The 18333-nt window shown below is 55.6% G+C and overlaps 1 protein-coding gene across 5 annotated transcripts in view; it reads right to left on the reverse strand.

Annotated features, from left to right (window-relative positions):
• Positions 1-244: 244 nt before the first annotated feature.
• The window catches only part of AACS (acetoacetyl-CoA synthetase), a 47535-nt gene continuing 29446 nt past the window's right edge, over positions 245-18333 (reverse strand). Inside the window, exons 10-18 of one of the 5 annotated variants that reach the window (XM_069497509.1) lie at positions 17792-17916; positions 15203-15267; positions 14975-15097; positions 11716-11829; positions 10529-10654; positions 6600-6669; positions 5870-5928; positions 4788-4990; positions 245-1346 (exon numbers count right to left, since the gene is read on the reverse strand). In XM_069497509.1, coding sequence (XP_069353610.1) covers positions 1209-1346; positions 4788-4990; positions 5870-5928; positions 6600-6669; positions 10529-10654; positions 11716-11829; positions 14975-15097; positions 15203-15267; positions 17792-17916 — 1023 coding nt within the window. In that variant the 3' untranslated portion in view covers positions 245-1208. The remainder of the gene's footprint in view (positions 1347-4787; positions 4991-5869; positions 5929-6599; positions 6670-10528; positions 10655-11715; positions 11830-14974; positions 15098-15202; positions 15268-17791; positions 17917-18333) is intronic. The other 4 variants (XM_069497510.1, XM_069497511.1, XM_069497512.1 and 1 more) reach the window with 4 other exon arrangements.

The following is an 18333-nucleotide window of genomic DNA, read 5'->3' on the forward strand; positions in this document are numbered from 1 at the left end:
GGCCACACAACTCCAAGACAGAGGCGTGGCTGGCACATCTGTACAGCCAGCCTCACGCACGCAGAGGCAGTCACCCTCCTCAGAGAACACACAAGCGCACTGCGTGTGCATCGATGGGTACAGAGAACACGCAAGCACACTGCGTGTGCATCGATGGGTACAGAGAACACGCAAGCACACTGCGTGTGCATCGATGGGTACAGAGAACACGCAAGCACACTGCGTGTGCATTGATGGGTGCACACATACACACGTTTATTTATTGCATAAAATTCCTCATAGCACTTCCCCCTGTATTTTTACAATCCAGAAGAAAAAGGATTCCAAAAGGTATTTCACTGTGCTCAGTTTAAAAAAATACAAAAATGAACATCAGGATTACTGATCCATGCTCAAGGTACGTACACGCTGCCACTCCTCCCGTGGTGAGTGCACGGCCCGGACACGCAGCCTGGGGCACAGGTGGACGCCCGCTGTGTCACGTGCCCACACACACCAGACACTTAACATTAAAAACATTTAAAAGCATTCGAAGTCCGTGCGATAAAGAGATCCTACTACAGAGTGAAAGCCACTCGCTCCTGCGAGGGAACCTTGCGCGGCTGGGAGGCATCTTTGGTTGGAGGAGTGTGACGGTTCGGTCCTCCCAGGAACCACATTCCGTCGGTGACACAGACAACGCGTGAGTGGTGGCCCGAGGGCCTAGCAGCCAGCTGGGAAAAGATGTGTCACGTCGTGCGGGGGTCCCTTGTAACAGCCAAAGCCCGGCAGTGGCCGGACGGCCCTGAGGGAGGCAGGTGAGCGGAGATCATCGCAGAGGGAAGAACAGATTCGCGCCTGACCAGGGTGAAATGGGACAACGGGAGCGCCAGGTGGAAGGCAAGGTCGCCGCTCAGGAGTGTCCATCACCAGAGCACCAGCCACCCTGTGCCCCTCCTGTGAGTGCAAAGACACACACACTCTCACTGCGGCACCACACGTGTGACCCAGCCACCTCCTCGTGGTCTCTGAAAGCCAGAATCCTGCTCCAGCGTGCGGAAGACCCAGGCATCCCCAGATTCAACCACAAAACAGAGAAACAATTCTTCCCCAAGCCTGCAGAGCTCGTGGTGCAAACGTCCCTACAAAACAGCTGTAGGTGCCTAAGTAATTTCTGGAACATAAAGAAATTACCGCGCACATGCATGTGCCACACGGCACGCTGGCCATCAGAAGTCCCGCAGCTCGGGGATGTCCAGGTACAGGTCCAGGGCCTCAGGGTTGGAGAAAGCCCCCCGGTGCTCCACGGCTCTCCCGGCAATGATCTGCTTCACAGCCACTTCCACCTTCTTGCCGTTAAGCGTGTACTGCGAGGGACGGGCAGAGAAAACAAACAGAAAAGAGCATTTAAACCTAGTGGGGAAACAGCCCTCGGCTCTGGGCACATCCAGCCCCAAAGGCCCGACCCAGCCCGGAGAGCTGAAGGCCACCCAGTCTCCACCCCAGGGTCCCCCCACCGAGCCGGCCTGAAAACATGCACCCAAGTTCCCAGACAGGCAGCTGTCCCCTCCGTGTTTGGGGGGAAAAGTCTGTTCTTCCGAAAGGCAATTTCAAGGCCCAGTACTTAAACCCAACTCTCATACTCTAGAACCTTCCCTTGCTGCCCCAGTGTGGTCTAGACAGTGGGGCTACTGCAGAGATGCCGTGACATCCACATGAGCAAATTAATTGTTCTAACGTTGGACATTTGATCAGGCCCCGCGAGAGCCCAGCTGTACACGTCATACCCAGGGTGGCCCTGGAGAACGCAGACACCCCACTGTCCCCGGCCCTGCATGCTCTGGATGGGAAAACAAGAGCCTCTTTCTCAGAATTTGGGATTCTGTCACCAGGACTCTGGACTCTGAAAACCCACAGCTCATTCCTAGATCCCAACAGGCGCCCCAAGAAAGGGAGTTTTCAGCAAAGACGTGACCTCCGCCACCACGTCTGGGGACTCTGGGGGAATTCCTTAACCTGAGTTTGTCTCCTCGAACGTCAGACGGGGGTGACAGCCCCTATCCTGGGGGCTGTGGGGACGAGAGTGAATGAGTTTAACACACACACGGCTTCAGGAACGCCTGCTATTAAATGCTATTATGGTTTTACTGTTATTTATGTTTATAATTTGATTGTATATATTTATTTTACATTGCTTTATTATAAAGACTGTCACCACTACTCCAGCAGACAGCTGGCCCCGAGGCCTACGTCCGACTTTTCTCCCCGGCCTCGCCTGCGGCAGGGTGCGCTACTATTCCTGGTCGTCAGACTCTGGCCGAGCATTCAAAGCTCCCTCTGAAATTCGTGGCACATGTGTTTCATCTTTAATCCTAAGGGGCCTTCAGCGGTGCTGGCGTGTTTATGGGCCAGGAAACTTCTAGAGCAGCGGAGCCCAGTAAGGCTGCAGCACCCGGAGCTCTCAAAGCGCTGGTGCTATTTTTCTTTTTTTAACCTGAGATGTAATTAAAATTCATTCACTTGAAAAATTCAGTCGACGTGTGAACTAATTAAGGATCTAAGTGCTGCGCGGCTTCTTCGGAGGGACTGCCTGTCACTTCAGTGTGGTGTCATCGGCCCTCTCTGTGAAATGCAAACGTCTCGCATGGTTTCTGTGCTGCTGAGCTTTACACAGGAGCTCGAGGGCAGCTCGTGGGAGCTAAGACCTACTTCCATCACCTGACAAAACACAAGGGGCATCTTTCAGTTGTTTTGGGGTTTTTTGCTTTTGTTTTTGTTTTTTGAGACAGGGTCTTGCTCTGTCACCCAGGCTACAGTGTAGTAGCATCATTGTAGCTCACTACAACCTCAAACTCCTGGGCGCAAGTGATCCTCCTGCCTCAGCCTCCTGAGTAGCTGGGACTACAGGCACGCACCATCGTGCCTGGCCAATTTTTCTATTTTTAGCTCTTGTTCAGGTTGGTCTCCAACTCCTGAGCCCAGGCTGCTCCCGGGGTGGTCAGGGGTGGCCCACTCCCCACAAATACCGCGTGGCTCATCAGAGCTGCAAAGGGCCCTCCTGCCTCAGCGAGGCCCTGGAACTTTGCCGATGGGACCTCAGTCATGCTGACCCTGAGGTGGGTCCACTTCCCAGCGAGGCAGGCTGGGCCTCTCGGTGTCACCCTCCCTGCGGAGGCCAGGCCAGACCCAACCCAGCTCTGCAACACCCGGGGTGACTCCTCCCCTAAGCGCTCCCCGGGGGTCTGAAGATACAAGGGCACTTGAGAATCCCAAGTAACCCTCAAAATGACCTCGCAGAGCAATCAGACTCGGGGGAAGGCAGAACTGGGGAGAGAAGAGCCCAGAACCCGGCTGGGCGCCCCGACAGTGAGCCAATGAGAGCAGGACGAGGACAGAAAGAAACATCGTCTGTTTCCTCTCTTTCCAATAAGCTTCTCCACTACCCTCGTGATCAGAACAGGTTGGGAATAACCATGTTGGCAGCAAAGGACACAGATTCTTTTTCAACAAAACAAAGCCAAGGGGACAAAGTCAAACTTAAATGTTCCAGATGCCGACAGTACTGATCCGCGGAAGGAAAACCTTGCACCCTCACGAGGAAACGACGTTAATGATCACCAATTCAAGAAGTGACCTTCTCACCCAGAGAGAGCCAAGGTCTGCACAGACAGTCGCCAGCCAAAGGGGGAGAGAGAGACGTGGCTGGGAAGCCCGCAAGCTGGGAGGCTCTTCCCGTGTGTGACCGACTTGAAGACAAGTGTATGAACATGAAGGAACAGGGACCAATACTGCAAACGTGGACAGGTGGCTGGAGGAGGGGGCAAGCAGGTGGCCCAAAGGGTGGGAAGAGGAAGGAAAGGCCAGAGGCGGCCGAGAGAGGACAGCTGTCCAGGGACAGGCAGGCTTTGCACACAGTGCCGCGCCATGACGGCTCTCCCCAGCCCCCACCCCTGGACAGGTTGTTTTGAAGATCCTGAAAGAACTTTTGGAAGCAAAGGGAGTGATCTAAGTATGCTCTGGCAGTTGCAAAGTCAACGGCATCACGTCTTTCCCCATTTTCCAAAAAGCGGCACTCCCTGGTAAATCCGGTCTCTGACTGCGCCCGAGCCCAGTTAGCATTTCTCCTGCCTTCTCCTTAACAGCCCTGCTGTAGGCTTCGAATACAGACAGCCGCGCGGCTGTATGTCCAGATTGTTGTGTGTGGACACGAGCACACAAACACACGCACGCGCGCGCGTGCGCAAGCACACACATGTGAGCACACACACAAACACGGCAGCTTCTCCCCTCGGCTCGCAGGAGCGCCGTTTTGTAAGCGATGCAAGTCAAGGCTGTGATCTGATCTGGGCGAGCCTCCCCCTCCACCTGGAAGCTAAACGGAGGACGACGGGGTCGGCTTCTGAAGACTGGCCTCTAAATAGATTCCAGTCTTGTCTCCACGGGCAGAACTGAAATTTAAAAGGCGAGAGCAAGAGCACCCAGCAGCTCTTTGAAAAGCTAAAATTAATTTTCTCATTAATGATTTTGAGAAGACGCTAAACCCGCACTGGGGAAAAGCCATGGACCTGCGGGGCTGGGCCTGCTGACCCCCCGCACGTCGGCGTTTAGCAGAAGTTGCTGCAAACGCAATCTCGGGAAGGGCAGGAAAAGACGGCAGGGGAAGGATGGCGTTGCTAGGCGACACGGACACGCGCTATATAAAGCGCCAGCAAGCTGCTCGGTGCCCTGGGCTCCCGGACGTGTGGGCTCTCGGGAGATGGCAGCGGTCTCATAGCCACCAGCCCAGAGTGGCAGGAGACAGGCCGTACCGGGATGTCCTTGGTCTCCAGGATGAGGCTGGGCACGTGCCGCGCAGACAGGCCCACGCGGATGGCGTCACAGATCCTCCTCACCAAGTCCGGCCGGAACGCCTGCCCCGGGGCCATCTTCAGGAAGAGGACCACCCTCTCCTCCCTGTCCTTGTTCTGCTGGGGGACACACAGGCTGTCCACCACCTCCTCGAAGGCTTCCACTGCGGAGACAGGAGAGGGTGACGTGGACTCAGACTGCCCCTCGGGGCGGGGTCCAGCCATCAGCCAGGGAGGACAGGAGACAGCGGTGCCTGTGTCCTTCCCAGCCCCCCAGGAAGAGCACCTTGGGGGGACGGTGGCCAAGGGAGCCGCTTCACAAGCGGAAGAAAGCCCTTCACGGCAGAGGCAGAGCTCTGGCTTTACCCAGACGGGTGAGGTCTTACAAGGGGGCCATGTGCGGGCCCTGCCTACTAATGAGAAATTAATTCAAAATGCAAAGCAAGCGAGTGCCCGAGGCAGGGACTCCCTGGAGGAGGAGCAGAGGCTGGAATCAGGCGGATCAGGATTTCTCCACCCTGGCTGCACTGATTACCCCGACACAGCTTTAGGGCTCAGACCCAAGCACTAACGTATGAGGCCACCTGACCTCGTGGCTGGGGCTGGGCCTGGGTCCCCGGTCCTGCAGTTTTGAAGGCCCACGGGTGACCCTACTGTGCAGTCATGAGACCTGTGGGCTATGATACCCATACTTGGTGTCCTCCACAGCGCTGTGTGACCTTCAGCAATCCTACACCCTCTCTGTGCTTCTGTTTCTTCACCCATAAAAAGTAGATACAATTTACCAACCTGACCGAGCTCACCGTGAGGATGAAATGCAATGGGGAAGGGGATGGGCCAAGTGACCTTAAAAATCCCACTCAGGTTCTACAAGCTGCAGCCAAGCGGCAGGTGTGCTCTAGAGAGGAAGGTTCATCCTCACACCGCAGGCAGAGTCATGCCAGAGGTGGGGTCTTTGGAACCCAGGCTGCTGGGCTGTGCGAGGACACACCCTCCCTCCCAGGTAACCGAGAGTGACTCGGGGAGAGAGGAGAAACGCTCACCGATGTTGTAGATTTCCGAGCTGCCGAACCGCACTCCGTTGGGGTTGAGCGTGCCGTCGCTGGAAAGAGAGATGAGGTCAGGAACATAGCAGCTCTCGGGTGAGGCAGGTGACAGGGGGTCCCCAGCGGAGAGCAGTCACCCCCTTTTGCACATGGCAGCCCCTGGGCCCAATCACTGAAGGCCACCCCGCTTTTCCTCCAAGTTTCAAGCTACACGTGGAGGGAGGCCACTCTGTGCAGAGACATCTCCCCTCACTGCCCTCCCCACCCGCACACGCGTCCCCCCTCCTGGGTACAGATACTGCTGCGCCTTTGCTGTGGCCCCTGAGACCCACCACTGTGGGCTCAGAGATGAGGATCAGGCCCGGCCCCAGCCCTCGGGAGGCCGGCACAGGGATACCCACTCCAAGAATGACACAAGAAGGGCCCAAGAAGGGGACAGCCCACGCCACAGACTGAGCGGATGACACTCCCTCAGAGGGGGTCTTCAGTTGGGGGACGTTGTGAGCAAAGGCCACAGGTGGGAGAGCACGGAGCCCCCAGGGGAGTGGGGAGGAGAAGGGAGGGCCCAGATGCCAGCAGAGGCTGCATGGTGGGGACACCCGATGCCGGGGGGGCAGGGCGCCCAGGAGCGGGCGTCAATTCTCACAGGCAGCGCCTCCTCTCCCCTCCCCAGATGCCCCCCGACGGGGGCTCCAGGCAAGAGAAGCCAACTCCACAGACCCCTCACCTGCGGCCAAGCATGGTGATGCCCCCCGTCTTGGGGTTGACCCTGCAGTAGTCGCCATGTGCCCAGACACCTGCAAGGAAGGCAGAGGTGCAGGTCACCCCAGGAGAAGGGGTCATGACAGGAGTCCTGGAAAGACGCCCAGGGCAGGTGTGACAGCAACAGGTTGGTCCACAGCCGTCGCCCAGGCCCAGAAACAGGTATGTGTGGGGCTGGGGGCAGAAGGGAACCAGGCAGTTCTGCCCCAAGGAGCACACCCTCCAGCGGGGACTGTGCCTGCCCAGCTCTGACACCCGCCGGCGTGGAGAAACACCCTCCTGTAGGTACCAGCAAGGGCCATGGGAACTCGAGGAGGCGAGACCAACCTCAGCCACGACACTGGAGGTCACCGGGAGCATCTGGAGGAGGCCACTCTGAGGGGACAGTGGAAAGAATGAGCTGGGAAAGCAAGCGTGGCGGGGCAGCAGGGGTGCTGGGTCTGCAGGGGCTGGCGCCAGACCTTGGAGTGGAACAAGGAGCACGGCCAGCAGGAGGCTACTGCACCGGTCCCAGTAACGCCGGCCACATGCACAGCCAACCCGCCTTCAGGTGAAACCAGGGACGTGGCAGGTGGGGGAAAAGGAAAGAACCAGAGTGAGGGTGACTCTGCCCCACCCTGAGCACTCCCTGCGTGGTCATCAGGCCACAAGAGCAGCCATGTGTACAGCTGGGACCTGGGCTGGCCACATGTAGAGGGAGATCTGCGTCCTGGGGTGTAGCAAAGCTAATCGGCCAAGGGGATCAGCCCCCAGCTTTGGACGTAATATCCACAGGGAGGTTCCTCTGCCACACCCCCAGCTCAGGCCTCAAACAGGAAGGAGAGGCCACGCCGTCTGAGGGCACCACCAAGGAGGCGTCCGCCTGCCAGCAGGTAAGCCAACCCCTAATCCCCCCAAAAACGGAGGGGACTGGCGCATGTCCTCAAAAGCACATCGTCACCGGCTCTGCCACGCCGTGGAAGTCATTTGTCTCAGCAGCAAAGAGTTCCTGCCACCCGGAAGGGAAGACACTGCACAAACCAGCTTCCATGTCTTCACTGCCGGGCGGCTTCCTCGAGAAGGCATCTCTTTCCTCCCAAGTCTCAAGACATTTCTCCTCCAGCACGTTCGACTTCGAGTGAGGCGCTAACCCAAACAGCCCATGACGCGCCGTGAGCCGCCACCCCTCTGGCAACGACCACGTGCTCCATCTAGTCACTCGTTCCTGCGACGCCACGAAGGAGACGCTGCTCCAAGCCCCGGCTGAGCCTTCTGCAGGGAGGGGAGGCCCCTGGGAGGCAGTGGAGGGGCGCGAAATCAGTCAAGCCACACACACTGGTCGAAAGAGACCTGTGGGCCGCCACGTCTTCCCTCCCTCCTCTCCAAGCTAAAGCATGAGACTGATTCTTTCTCATTGGACTTTGAAAAGAGTCACAGACACAAACAAGGGAAAAAAATCCATTCCTGGGCTTGCATACAACACACCAAGTCTCTGCAGAAGCACATCTGGGAGGCTACCATGGCAGTCCCGCCTGGCCTGGAATCCGGTCTCATTTTGGAACTTCAGTGCCAGGATCAACATACAGTCTGGTTTGTGTGGAGTCAGGTCTCCCCTAAACTTGGTGGAAATTTCTGGTTTCTCTGGGCCATCTGTCATACCGTGCCCTATTACCAAGGCCCTAGAAGTGCAGAGGAAAAGGAAGGTGCACATCTACCCTAAAGGAACTTTCTTTTGTGAAAACTTTTCCCGTGAAACCGTTCGATCCTTTGCAAAGCCAGGCCACACAGAGGAACCCACAAGTGGCTGCCAGCTTTGGTGCCAGATGACGTGTTGACAAAACAAAGCCACAAAAGCCACATCTTCCACTCTGCAACAGACCTAACAAGTTTAGATCATCACCCTGGTTCTTCACAGCAGTGGCTTCAGCTCCGAGCTCCCTGGAAGCTGAGGCAAAAGTAGAAATACAATAGGTGCAGGTGACCACGGATGACGACGGACCAGGTGTGGCTGGGATTTGTCGTCACAATGATCTAAATCTTCCTTAAGCCTGCTTTTAATTTTTTTTTTAAATATTTATAGGTTTTTAAAACTAATAAAAAGCCAGAAAGAAAACCAAAATGGCTCATAACTCTGCCACTCGTGTGACCCCTTATCCACACTCCTCGTTCATCGTTTATTCACAAAATCACACGTTTCTTTTAGAATTTTCACAAAAGGGGTACTGTGCCCCCCGATCTGAACTCTCATTTTTCACTTAATAATTTCCTGGCTATCCCTCCGTACCAGCACATGGCCTACTTACACTTTCACCTGGCATCGTTTTTTAAGCCAACGATGTCCTTGAATCCACTCCCTGTCGTGGGAAGGGGGGCTTTGCTTTTGCTGCTTGGTTTCATCGTGAATCCATTTCCTGTGCAGTCCAAGAATCCCTCGGTGCTGGCGCTTGAAGAAACAGTCTAAGGTCAACCTACGTTCACCTTGTCCCTGACCCATAGCTTCGGATCCATTATCCTATCTGCCTTTGCCATTCCATATTTGTTCATATCTCCTACCTACTCCCAGAAAACACTTGAGGAAGCCACCTGTAAAACCAACTTCATGACAGGATTATTTAAAGAGAATCCAAACTCTGCCTAGGGAGGTAAGAGGACTACTACAACAAAGCAATGATTTTAGCTCTGAGCTTCCTGACAGCCAAGACAAAAATGGAAATGCAAATGGTCACAAAGAATTTGTTTTCTCCAAGAAGGAATGTCAGAGTTTCAAGAAGAGAAAGATTTATTCTCAAATTACTCCTGAGAGAAATTTATCACATGAACCCTTATGCACGTGACAATAACGTTTTCAAAGAACAATGCTGCGGAAGATGAAGGACTGTCATTTCTTAGATGGATCCTGAAGTTGAGGTTCTAATCCTTTTGGTCTCCCTTCCGAAGACAGGATCCCCTGCCTTCTTCAGGGTCAGCTGCAGAGTATTTATTTCTCTACGTACACTCTCGCTTTTCTGCGTGAGTCTGTCTGGACAGCTGTGTGCTGGCGGGTGCCAAGGCGGGGCTTAAGTGCAGCAGGAATGCCAGGGAGGCTGAGCCGCACTGGGGAGGCGCTAGGCCAGGCAAAAAGGCTTTGACACTCGCCACACAAACAGGCAAGGCCGAGCAGAGAAACGGGAAGGATGGGTGGCAAATTCTACAGCCGACGGTCACTTGCCGCTCTCTGATTCTCCGCGCGTGGTTTATACAAAATTAAATTACCTTTCCAGAGACTGCAGAAAGCAAGTACTTAGTATAAATAACTCTGCAACAGAAGGCTTGCTAAATTATGAATTATATAGCAGCAACAACTCGAGGTTGCTTATGAAATAAGATAAGAGGAAGGCAGGAATCAGAGCTTTAAATAAAAGACTTCCCTGCTTTGGGGAGAGGCGCCCCTCAAAAGATGACAGGCGAGGGTGTCAGTCTGTGTGAGAATGACGTGTCTGGTTGTAAACTGTTCCACCGCAAGAATGCTCTTCCTCCGACATCTCCATAAGCACCAGGGAGACCCGAGCCAGACACCCCTTCCACACCCTTTCTCTGTGCACAGGCAGGGAGGGCCCTGAGTCAGCAAGTGGGGCCCCCGCCCACGGCACACGGTGGCTCCCGCCAGCTCCCGGCAGCAGGGGTCGGGCTGAGGGGCTCTGGGCACAGAGCAGGGCTGAGATTCAACTAAACGCAGATGAGGGTTTCATAGCACGGCTTCAAGCTGAAGATATTGATCAAAAATCGGTTATCATCCCACTGGCGCGATGAGCTATGAGCAGCTTCCCCAGGCTTTGCCGGGGTGAGATGGGGGTGCGGGGGGGACAGACAGAATTAGACACGAAGGCCCAGCCAAGGCAGAGGCCAGGCAGCTCTGCCTGCATCCCGCCAGCCCACCTGGGAATTTGGAGAAATACGCCTTCCTGTACTTGCTCCCGTTCTCGTCGTTCCAGAAGTGCGTGGGCTGACAGGGAATCGGCTTCGTACACACCAGCTCGCCGCTCTCCCCCCAGACTGCCTTTCCTGGTGGGAGAATAAAGTAAGCCCAGGACGCACCCCGGCCACACTCCCTGGCACTGCACACTCTCCCCGAAGCGATCGCTCCTTATGCGATGTTCCAGACACACACAAAGGGACACCCCCCACACAGCCTAAGATATATAGCATGCCCCCCAAATGGATTCTCCTCCCTATGTGCTCCCCAAAACCTCTCAGATGTAGCGATCCGTTATTCCCACTCGAGCATTAATGCTCTCGCTGCATCTGCACGCATCCCTGGCGCGGTCCACATCCTCACTCTGCGTGTCGCTAAACCCCACAAACGGTGCCACGTGGCAGGGTTCAGCATCTTGCTCGGTGCATCTGGCGTAACACCCGGGTGACGCGTTCAGGCCACCACGCGTCACTGTGGCCATTCATTTTCACTGCTTGGTCCCCCTCCATGGGTGATCACAGAGCTCACTCCCCCTGGGGACGGGCACTTGTATTGTCCCGATTCCGCTTTGGTTTACAAATCAAGGGGCTACGACATTCATGCCTATGACACCTTGTTCATAATATTCGTGAGTATTTCTCCCAGGAGTGGAACGCCTGGACCACAGGCACGCACGTGTCTTGGACTTGGCTCACTCTGCCCAACTGCTTCCTAACGAGGCTGTGCCGAGTCCTGCCTGCCCCTACGCTGGGGCAGCCCGATGTCTAGCCGCCAGGCACAGGTGACAGAGGGCAGGAGGGCATCCCTTCCAACCACCGGGCTCTCGGAAGCAGTGAGCCACCCGTGCACATCTGTCCAGCACCAAAGTTCGGGTTGAGGACAACCGCCACCCGCCCACCCGCCGCTCCTGAACACACAGCTCCACACCGAGCTCCTGCCCAACCCCGTCTTCTCGGTGGCTGAGGACAGGCAGCCCCGGGGGGTGAAAGCAAGCTGAGGGGGACAACACCTCACGCTACAAGTGACAGGAGCCACCCCCTCAGGCAGGGCTGTTTTAAAGAACTATCCCCCAGCAAAGTCACACATCCAAGCACTTCCAAGCCACGACTCGCACCCAGTCACAGAGAGGAAGAGTCAGCGAAGCCATCACCTTCCTCGCTCCATGCTTCCACCGCCATGCCCAGGTTCCGCGCCTGGATCTCCCCTTTGTACACGGGGACGGAAGAGTTCTGGCCCATGAAGCAGGACACGATGTCGGTGCCACCTGCAAGGGCAGAAGGAGAGTTAAAATTCAGACGACCAGGACAAGTGGCTTTTTCTTTTTTTATTAGTGAGCAACAAAGGAGAAAGCCCAAAGGACAAATACCTGCTACTCCCCCCAGACAAGCACAGACAAAACCCCAGACAGCAGGAGCTGTTTCCAGGCAGAAACGGAGGAGGTGATTTAGAAACTGGAACGAACCCCCCATGTGTGATGATTTATGCTTTGACCGCGTCCTCCTGCCAGAGGATGCTCTGAATAAATGACCTCCCATGGTCACACTGAAATTCAAGACTCGGGGCCACAGAACATGGAAGCGTCACCCTGTCATATCCGCCCTGCAGGCGCTGCCTGGGCGGAGGGTCACGTGGGAGGGCTGGTTCGCTGTGGGTTAGATTCGCTTAACGGTTGGAGAAGCAGAAGTCCTCCGGCTGCGAGGACCGTGGAGAGCGATGTCTCATGCCAGGGGCCGCGCTACATGGAAAACACCGCGGCTTCTGGAAGGGGCTCAAAATGGGGTCAGACTCCAAGGCCATCGATCGGGAGCAGCGTGAGGCCCTGACCCTGGACCCACCGCTGCGGACGGCCGGGCGCACCTGCAGGGAGGGCAGACTCTTGCCACACAGACATGTGCGTGGCAGGGCTGGGTGGGGCACAGGGCGCTGGGACGCTCCACCCGCAGGGCCAGTGGTCCCAGTGCAGGGAAGCAAGGAGGGTGCCCAGGAGGCAGCGGGGACACCCTCCCCTAACCTCAGTGCCCAGGGTCTGTGCTGGTCTTTACACCTGCTGTATACCAGGAAAACACACATTCGTAACTACAACGAGTTTCTTCCCTAATCAGCTCCGTGTATATGAACTGGGGGGAGGGGTGTTCAAGATGCCCCTAAAATGACTCAGCAGCGCCAAAGACCAGAAAATTTTTTCCGGCCTCCACTCTACAATGATGTTATTTCTTCCCTCAGGCAGAGAATCAAAACGTGATGTCTTTCCTGTCTTCTCTGGCACCTCATGTCACTGACTGATGTGTCCCATGAAAATGAATGAGTCAAGTTCATTTCTGCCACCATCAAGGTCTGACGGGCCTCCCTGGGCCGCGGAGGAGGCACGAGCGCTCCACTCCCGCCAAGACTTCAGGGATGCCAGGCGGGCAGGGCACTGCTTGTGCTGCTCCAGGGGCGGGACTGGGACAAACAGGACAGTGGCAGGAGACAGGCCCAGATCCTAACAGATGAGTCCTCCCCACCAGCCACAGCACCCTGGGAAGGTTCCAGAGGCCACGCTGTCCCCACCACAGCCCAGCCCAGGCAAGCAGGTGCTCTGCGGCACCAGAAGGATGCAAGGAGGGGCCGCAGGAAGCCTGGGTCCCATCTGGAAGTCTCGTGCTTCCAGGGGGACGTGCTAAGCCTCCAGCCAGCCCCAGGAGGGCGCCCAACCTGCAGACAGGAATGAGAGAGCAGAGGAGGGTCACCCTGCAGAAGCTTGCTGGGGTGGGGGTGGGCGGGTTCCTGAGAGCGCTCTAAAGACAGGAGCCCAGACACTGCCGTCCACACGAGGGCGGGACAAAGGCCGTGTTAGCCTGGAAAGGCCCCTAGAAACCACCAGGCATATCCATGCCTCATACTGGGGGGGAAACTGAGGCCTGGAAGGGAAAGGGTCGTGCCTGAGGCCACCCTTGGATGCTGCCGTGACCCCCACCAGAGGCCTGGGTTCCTGATGTCCTTCCTGGTGGCAGAGGAATTAGCGGCAGGGAGAAGGCTGGCAGGGCAGTCTCGGGCTTCAAGCAAATAGCACCTGAGAGATGTTTTAAGAGTTTTTTTAATCACAAGGAGAAAAATCAGAACTACAGATGTGAAAAACCCTACAGATGGGCTGCAATGGAATCAACGCTAAGTCTCAATGTTAGGGGAAGTGAGGTGTGTACCCTACGTCACATCTGCATGGAAACGGGGTGCTCTTGCCCCTCACATACACACACGCGAGAGGGCGGGTGGGGACTCAGCGCCCCACGTCCTTTGCAGACTCTGAATGCTTCTACCGTATGTGCAAATTATTTGCCAAAGCACAACTTTACATCAAGGAAAAAAAGATGATCACTTGTAATCTGTATACACCTGCATATACACATCTATCTATTCTTTTTTTCAATCTACAAAAATGACATCTTATGATTCTGTAATGTGATTTTTTTCACTCGTCATGATCATCTTTCAACATCAATAAATATATTTCCATCTAAACAAATACTTTTATCCTATCTCGTCTGATGGCTGCATAAATTAAAGATACACTATGAATTATTCAATTAATTCCCTGTTACTGGACACGCAGGTAATTTCTGTTTTTCACTCACATAAACAATGTTGCCATAATTGTCCTTATATCCGGGAATTCTCATTACATGCAGATTCTGCCTTTGCAAACTCACCCACTTGCTAAAATGTGTCTGTAACCTCAGAATCTACAGGGGGACTTTCAAGGTCATTGTCCTACGTGTGTAGAAGGTGAAAAGCCTGAGTCACTCCCGCGCTGAGGTCACACGGGCGACCCTCCGCCTCCCTTCTGTCCTCTCAGACACAGACGAGCAGGCAGCGCAGCAGCTCCACGCCGGGGCTTCGAATCACAGCGCCTGTCACAGCGCCCGTGAGCGGAGCAGCCCCAGGCAAGCCGCTCAACACTTGCAAACTTCGTTTTTCCTCTTGTGTGAGATAAAGAAAATTGAATCTACCAGGATGATAGTTTGGGGGATTTAAGGTCATAATCGACTGAGGTAGGCGTAGCTGGGTGTGTGTGTCTGTGTGTGTGTGTGTGTGTGTGTGTGTGTCTGTGTATCTGTGTGTCTGTGTGTGTGTGTCTGTGTGTCTGTGTGTCTGTGTGTGTGTGTCTGTGTGTGTGTGTGTGTCTGTGTGTGTGCGCACTTCCCCTGGGAGCAATGGTTCAGTTTTGCTAACTCCGTGCTCGCTGCGACTGTACAGAACATCACTACCTCGCATAACGAGAGTTGCCTGTGCGCACGGGCGCGCCCCGCTGACTGTGCCCGTGGGACAAAGGCAAGCACGCTGACTCGCTAGGTCAGCGGTGTGCACGCTCACGGGGCCAGCATGGCTCCGGGAGGCGGGACGGCTGGGAGGACGCGGAGCAGGAGCCATACCTGAGATGGAGCCCAGGAGGACGCTGCCCTTTATGCAGCTGTAGACGTACTCGTAGCTCTGGGCTTTCAGCGGGGAGCCCGTGGACAGGATGGTGCGGAGCGTCTGCAGACTGTGGGTCTCCACTGGGGGGCAGAATTGCCAGAAGAGTAAGTGTCACTTGCATGCAAGGAACAGTCATACGATGGATTTAATTTACAGGGAACAGGTGTTTTAAGAGGCGCACTCACCTGGCTTTATGTCTCTCTCTTCGAGCACGGACAGCCACTTGGCCCCCGTCCCGAGGATGGTGATGCTAAGGGTGGGGGTGGGAAAGAAAACACCAGAAAACTTCAATGCTCTCGCATATTCCACACACCAAAGCTTTCTGAAATTAGTGATGCATTTCTGACGAGTGTGCAAAAACCAAGACACGGCATTTTTCTGGATTGAACGAATACTTAATATTTGCCTGACAGTGAGTCCCAGCACCTGTGTGTGCTGCAAAGCACAACCTGCAGAGCGCCCCGGCCCCTTTAACACTTGGCTTTATTAATGAAACCATCGTCTGCCCGTGAACCCGCTCTCTTCCAGCTGCAGAGTATTTTACCTTGGGGGCTCAAAGGAGGCCACAAAATCAAGACCCCCTTAAATTCTAACCTCACACATCCATCTTCCAATGGAGGAAAGGACTACGGAATTCTTTGTCTGTTAAAAACTGGTGCCACACTTCAAATTCGCTACCGATCCCCTTTTCTTAAATGAGTTCACGTTTTTATGAAACTTAGAAAACCGCAGCTCTTCTCTTCTCGAACACTGGAACCCACAGTCCTCCGTGCCTGCGTTGGCACTCAGAGAGCGACACGTCGCGAGGAGGATAATCATCGTGTTTTCAAGGGGAGCTTATAGAAAGCGCTTTCTCCTCCCTGGGGCTGCTTCCCGCCAGGCAGCCTTCGCTCAGAAACTCCATCATCCAGACTAAAGAAGTTTCTCTCGGGGCCCACGGGAGGCTCTAAAATCAAGATTCTCCTGTGTCACTCTGGGCAGTAAAACTCATTCCCCGCCTGCTCCGGTGGAGAGACTCATTGCGGGAGGTAAGGCTGCCGTGCCGTGCGCCGTCTGACGCCACGAGGCAACGGCACACACGACATTCGGGGCAGGTGGGTTTCCCTCGGAGCTCTGGGGTGGGCGACTGTGGTCCTTCTACCTCCTGTGCCTTCATTCTCACTTCACCAGAAGCACCTGCGGCCACTGAAACCACCACCAATCCGTGGGCACCTCCGGGGCCACTGTCCCCTAGAGACGGCTGGTTCTACTGCAGGAGGGGCAGGGGGAACAGGCCCCTTCCCCCAGTCCCCCCACGATTATTTTACAGACTCAGAGTCTGATCGGCCACTTCAATGTCATCTCCGAGGATTAAAATATCGCCCCAACCAGAGACCTCGTGGCCCCCATGGTGACCGCCCACCCCAGACAGCAGTGACAGCCCCCAGGTACAGGTACAGAGCTCTCCGACCACCAACACCCCCAAACAACCCACAGGTTTTACCCGCCCCCAAAACGCTCGAAGGCTCTCTGTGGTTCCCAAGAGCGACTGAGCACAGGTGAGACTGTGAGCCCGGAGCTTGGCCGTGGTGTTCCCCGGGCCGGTGAGTCACAGCCCCGCCTGTCTGAAGAGACAAGTCCCCCATCCATCTCCGGCGCTTGCATAAGATGGTTTAAAAATGCAACATCACTCAGCTCACATAGCCATGGGAGCCCACATGCGGGCGTTCGTGCCGTGTCTTATTTTTAGCAAGTACTGTGGGGAGTCACAGCCCTAAACTGTGGGGACCCGGCGTCCCGGCCAGTGCCTGGAGCTCGGAGCGGAGCCAGATGTGGACCGGCCCCACCCACGGCGCCGCCAGGGGCACCCACGCGCCTGCCTGAGGCTTCCCCTGCTTCTGCCCTCGCCCCACGATTCACTCTCCACACGGGCACGACACTGACCTTTCAAGCCGGAACCAGAGCACGTCTCTCCCCAGATTCAAACTGTCGGGACGGCGATCTGTGTCACTCGGGGGAAACTCCACCCTCCAAGGTCCTGCCCCAGCCCCACATCCACCCTGCACACTCGGAGCACAGGGGCCCCTCCGGCGTTCCCAACACACCGATCCCAGTGCCACCTCCAGGCCTTGGCACCCGCCACTCTCTGGCTGGAACACATGTCCCCAGTCCTGACAACGCAGCCCCTGAACATTCAAGCCTCGGCTCAAATGCCAGGACCTCCTTGAGGACTCCCTGCACCCAGGTCTACAGAGCACTCGCCACGTCCCGAGGCCGTCCTCTCTGTCCCTCACCCTCCCCGTCCCAGGGCAGCTCGGCCCTCCAGGTGCTCTTATCACAAAAAATAACAATAATAAAGGTGTGAGGACAAGGACATGTTAATTTTCTTGACCACAGTAGTCACTTTGCTGTGTATATGTATAGCAAAACATCATGTCGAACACCTTAAATATATACAATTATTACTAACAAATAATTTTTTAAATTAAATTTTTTTAATAAAAATAAATTTTTAAAAGTAATGAGATCTTATCTCTTCTTCTGATGCCCCTATGATCTTTTGGAGCTCACTCCTGGGTCCAGGGGTGGCCCCGTCACCCCACAAGGAAGAATCCTGGTCCCTCCACAACAACTTCACCTCCGGCTTCTGGCACCTCCCTGCCCCCCCTCGCGGGTATGTCCCGAAGGGCGAAGCCTTCCCAAGGTGGCACCCGACATGGTGACAGCATGACAGTGTGATCCTGATGCCAGCTTGGCCCTGTCCCTTGTCCTGAGCGTGGCACCGAGGTACCTACCCTATCCTGTCGACCAGGTCCCAGAGCACGTTGGGCGTCGGGACCAGCGGGGAGCCGTCGTACAAGACCAGGGACGCGCCCGTGGCGAGAGCAGACACCATCCAGTTCCACATCATCCAGCCGACCTGCGGCAGACGGAAGGAGAGTGTAAGCAGTGCCGGGCCAGCTCCCCTGACTCCGCCCCTCGGCCTCTCGTGCCCCGGCAAGACCACCTAGAACCAAGCCAAAGTTTGGCACCAACTGCCCAGGTCAAGGGCCCCACCCTCTGGCCCAGCAACGATCGTGCAGACACATTCACACAGGTGCACGCAGACGAGTCAGAGAACATGCGCTGCAGCCTTGCCGGTGACGACGGGAGACTGAAACACCTGCTGACGCCGGAATGGTCACAGGCGGTGCACACACACGACTGAACACTACACACTAATTAGCTAACCCACATAAAACATCGTGTGTGTTAACACACGTGGCACCAGCTACACTCAGAAGTCAGCCACTAAAAACAAAGAGGTCTGGATGTCTCCAAGACGTACTGTTAGTGC

This window comes from Eulemur rufifrons, chromosome 21 (assembly GCF_041146395.1).
Source record: "Eulemur rufifrons isolate Redbay chromosome 21, OSU_ERuf_1, whole genome shotgun sequence".
NCBI lineage: Eukaryota > Metazoa > Chordata > Mammalia > Primates > Lemuridae > Eulemur > Eulemur rufifrons.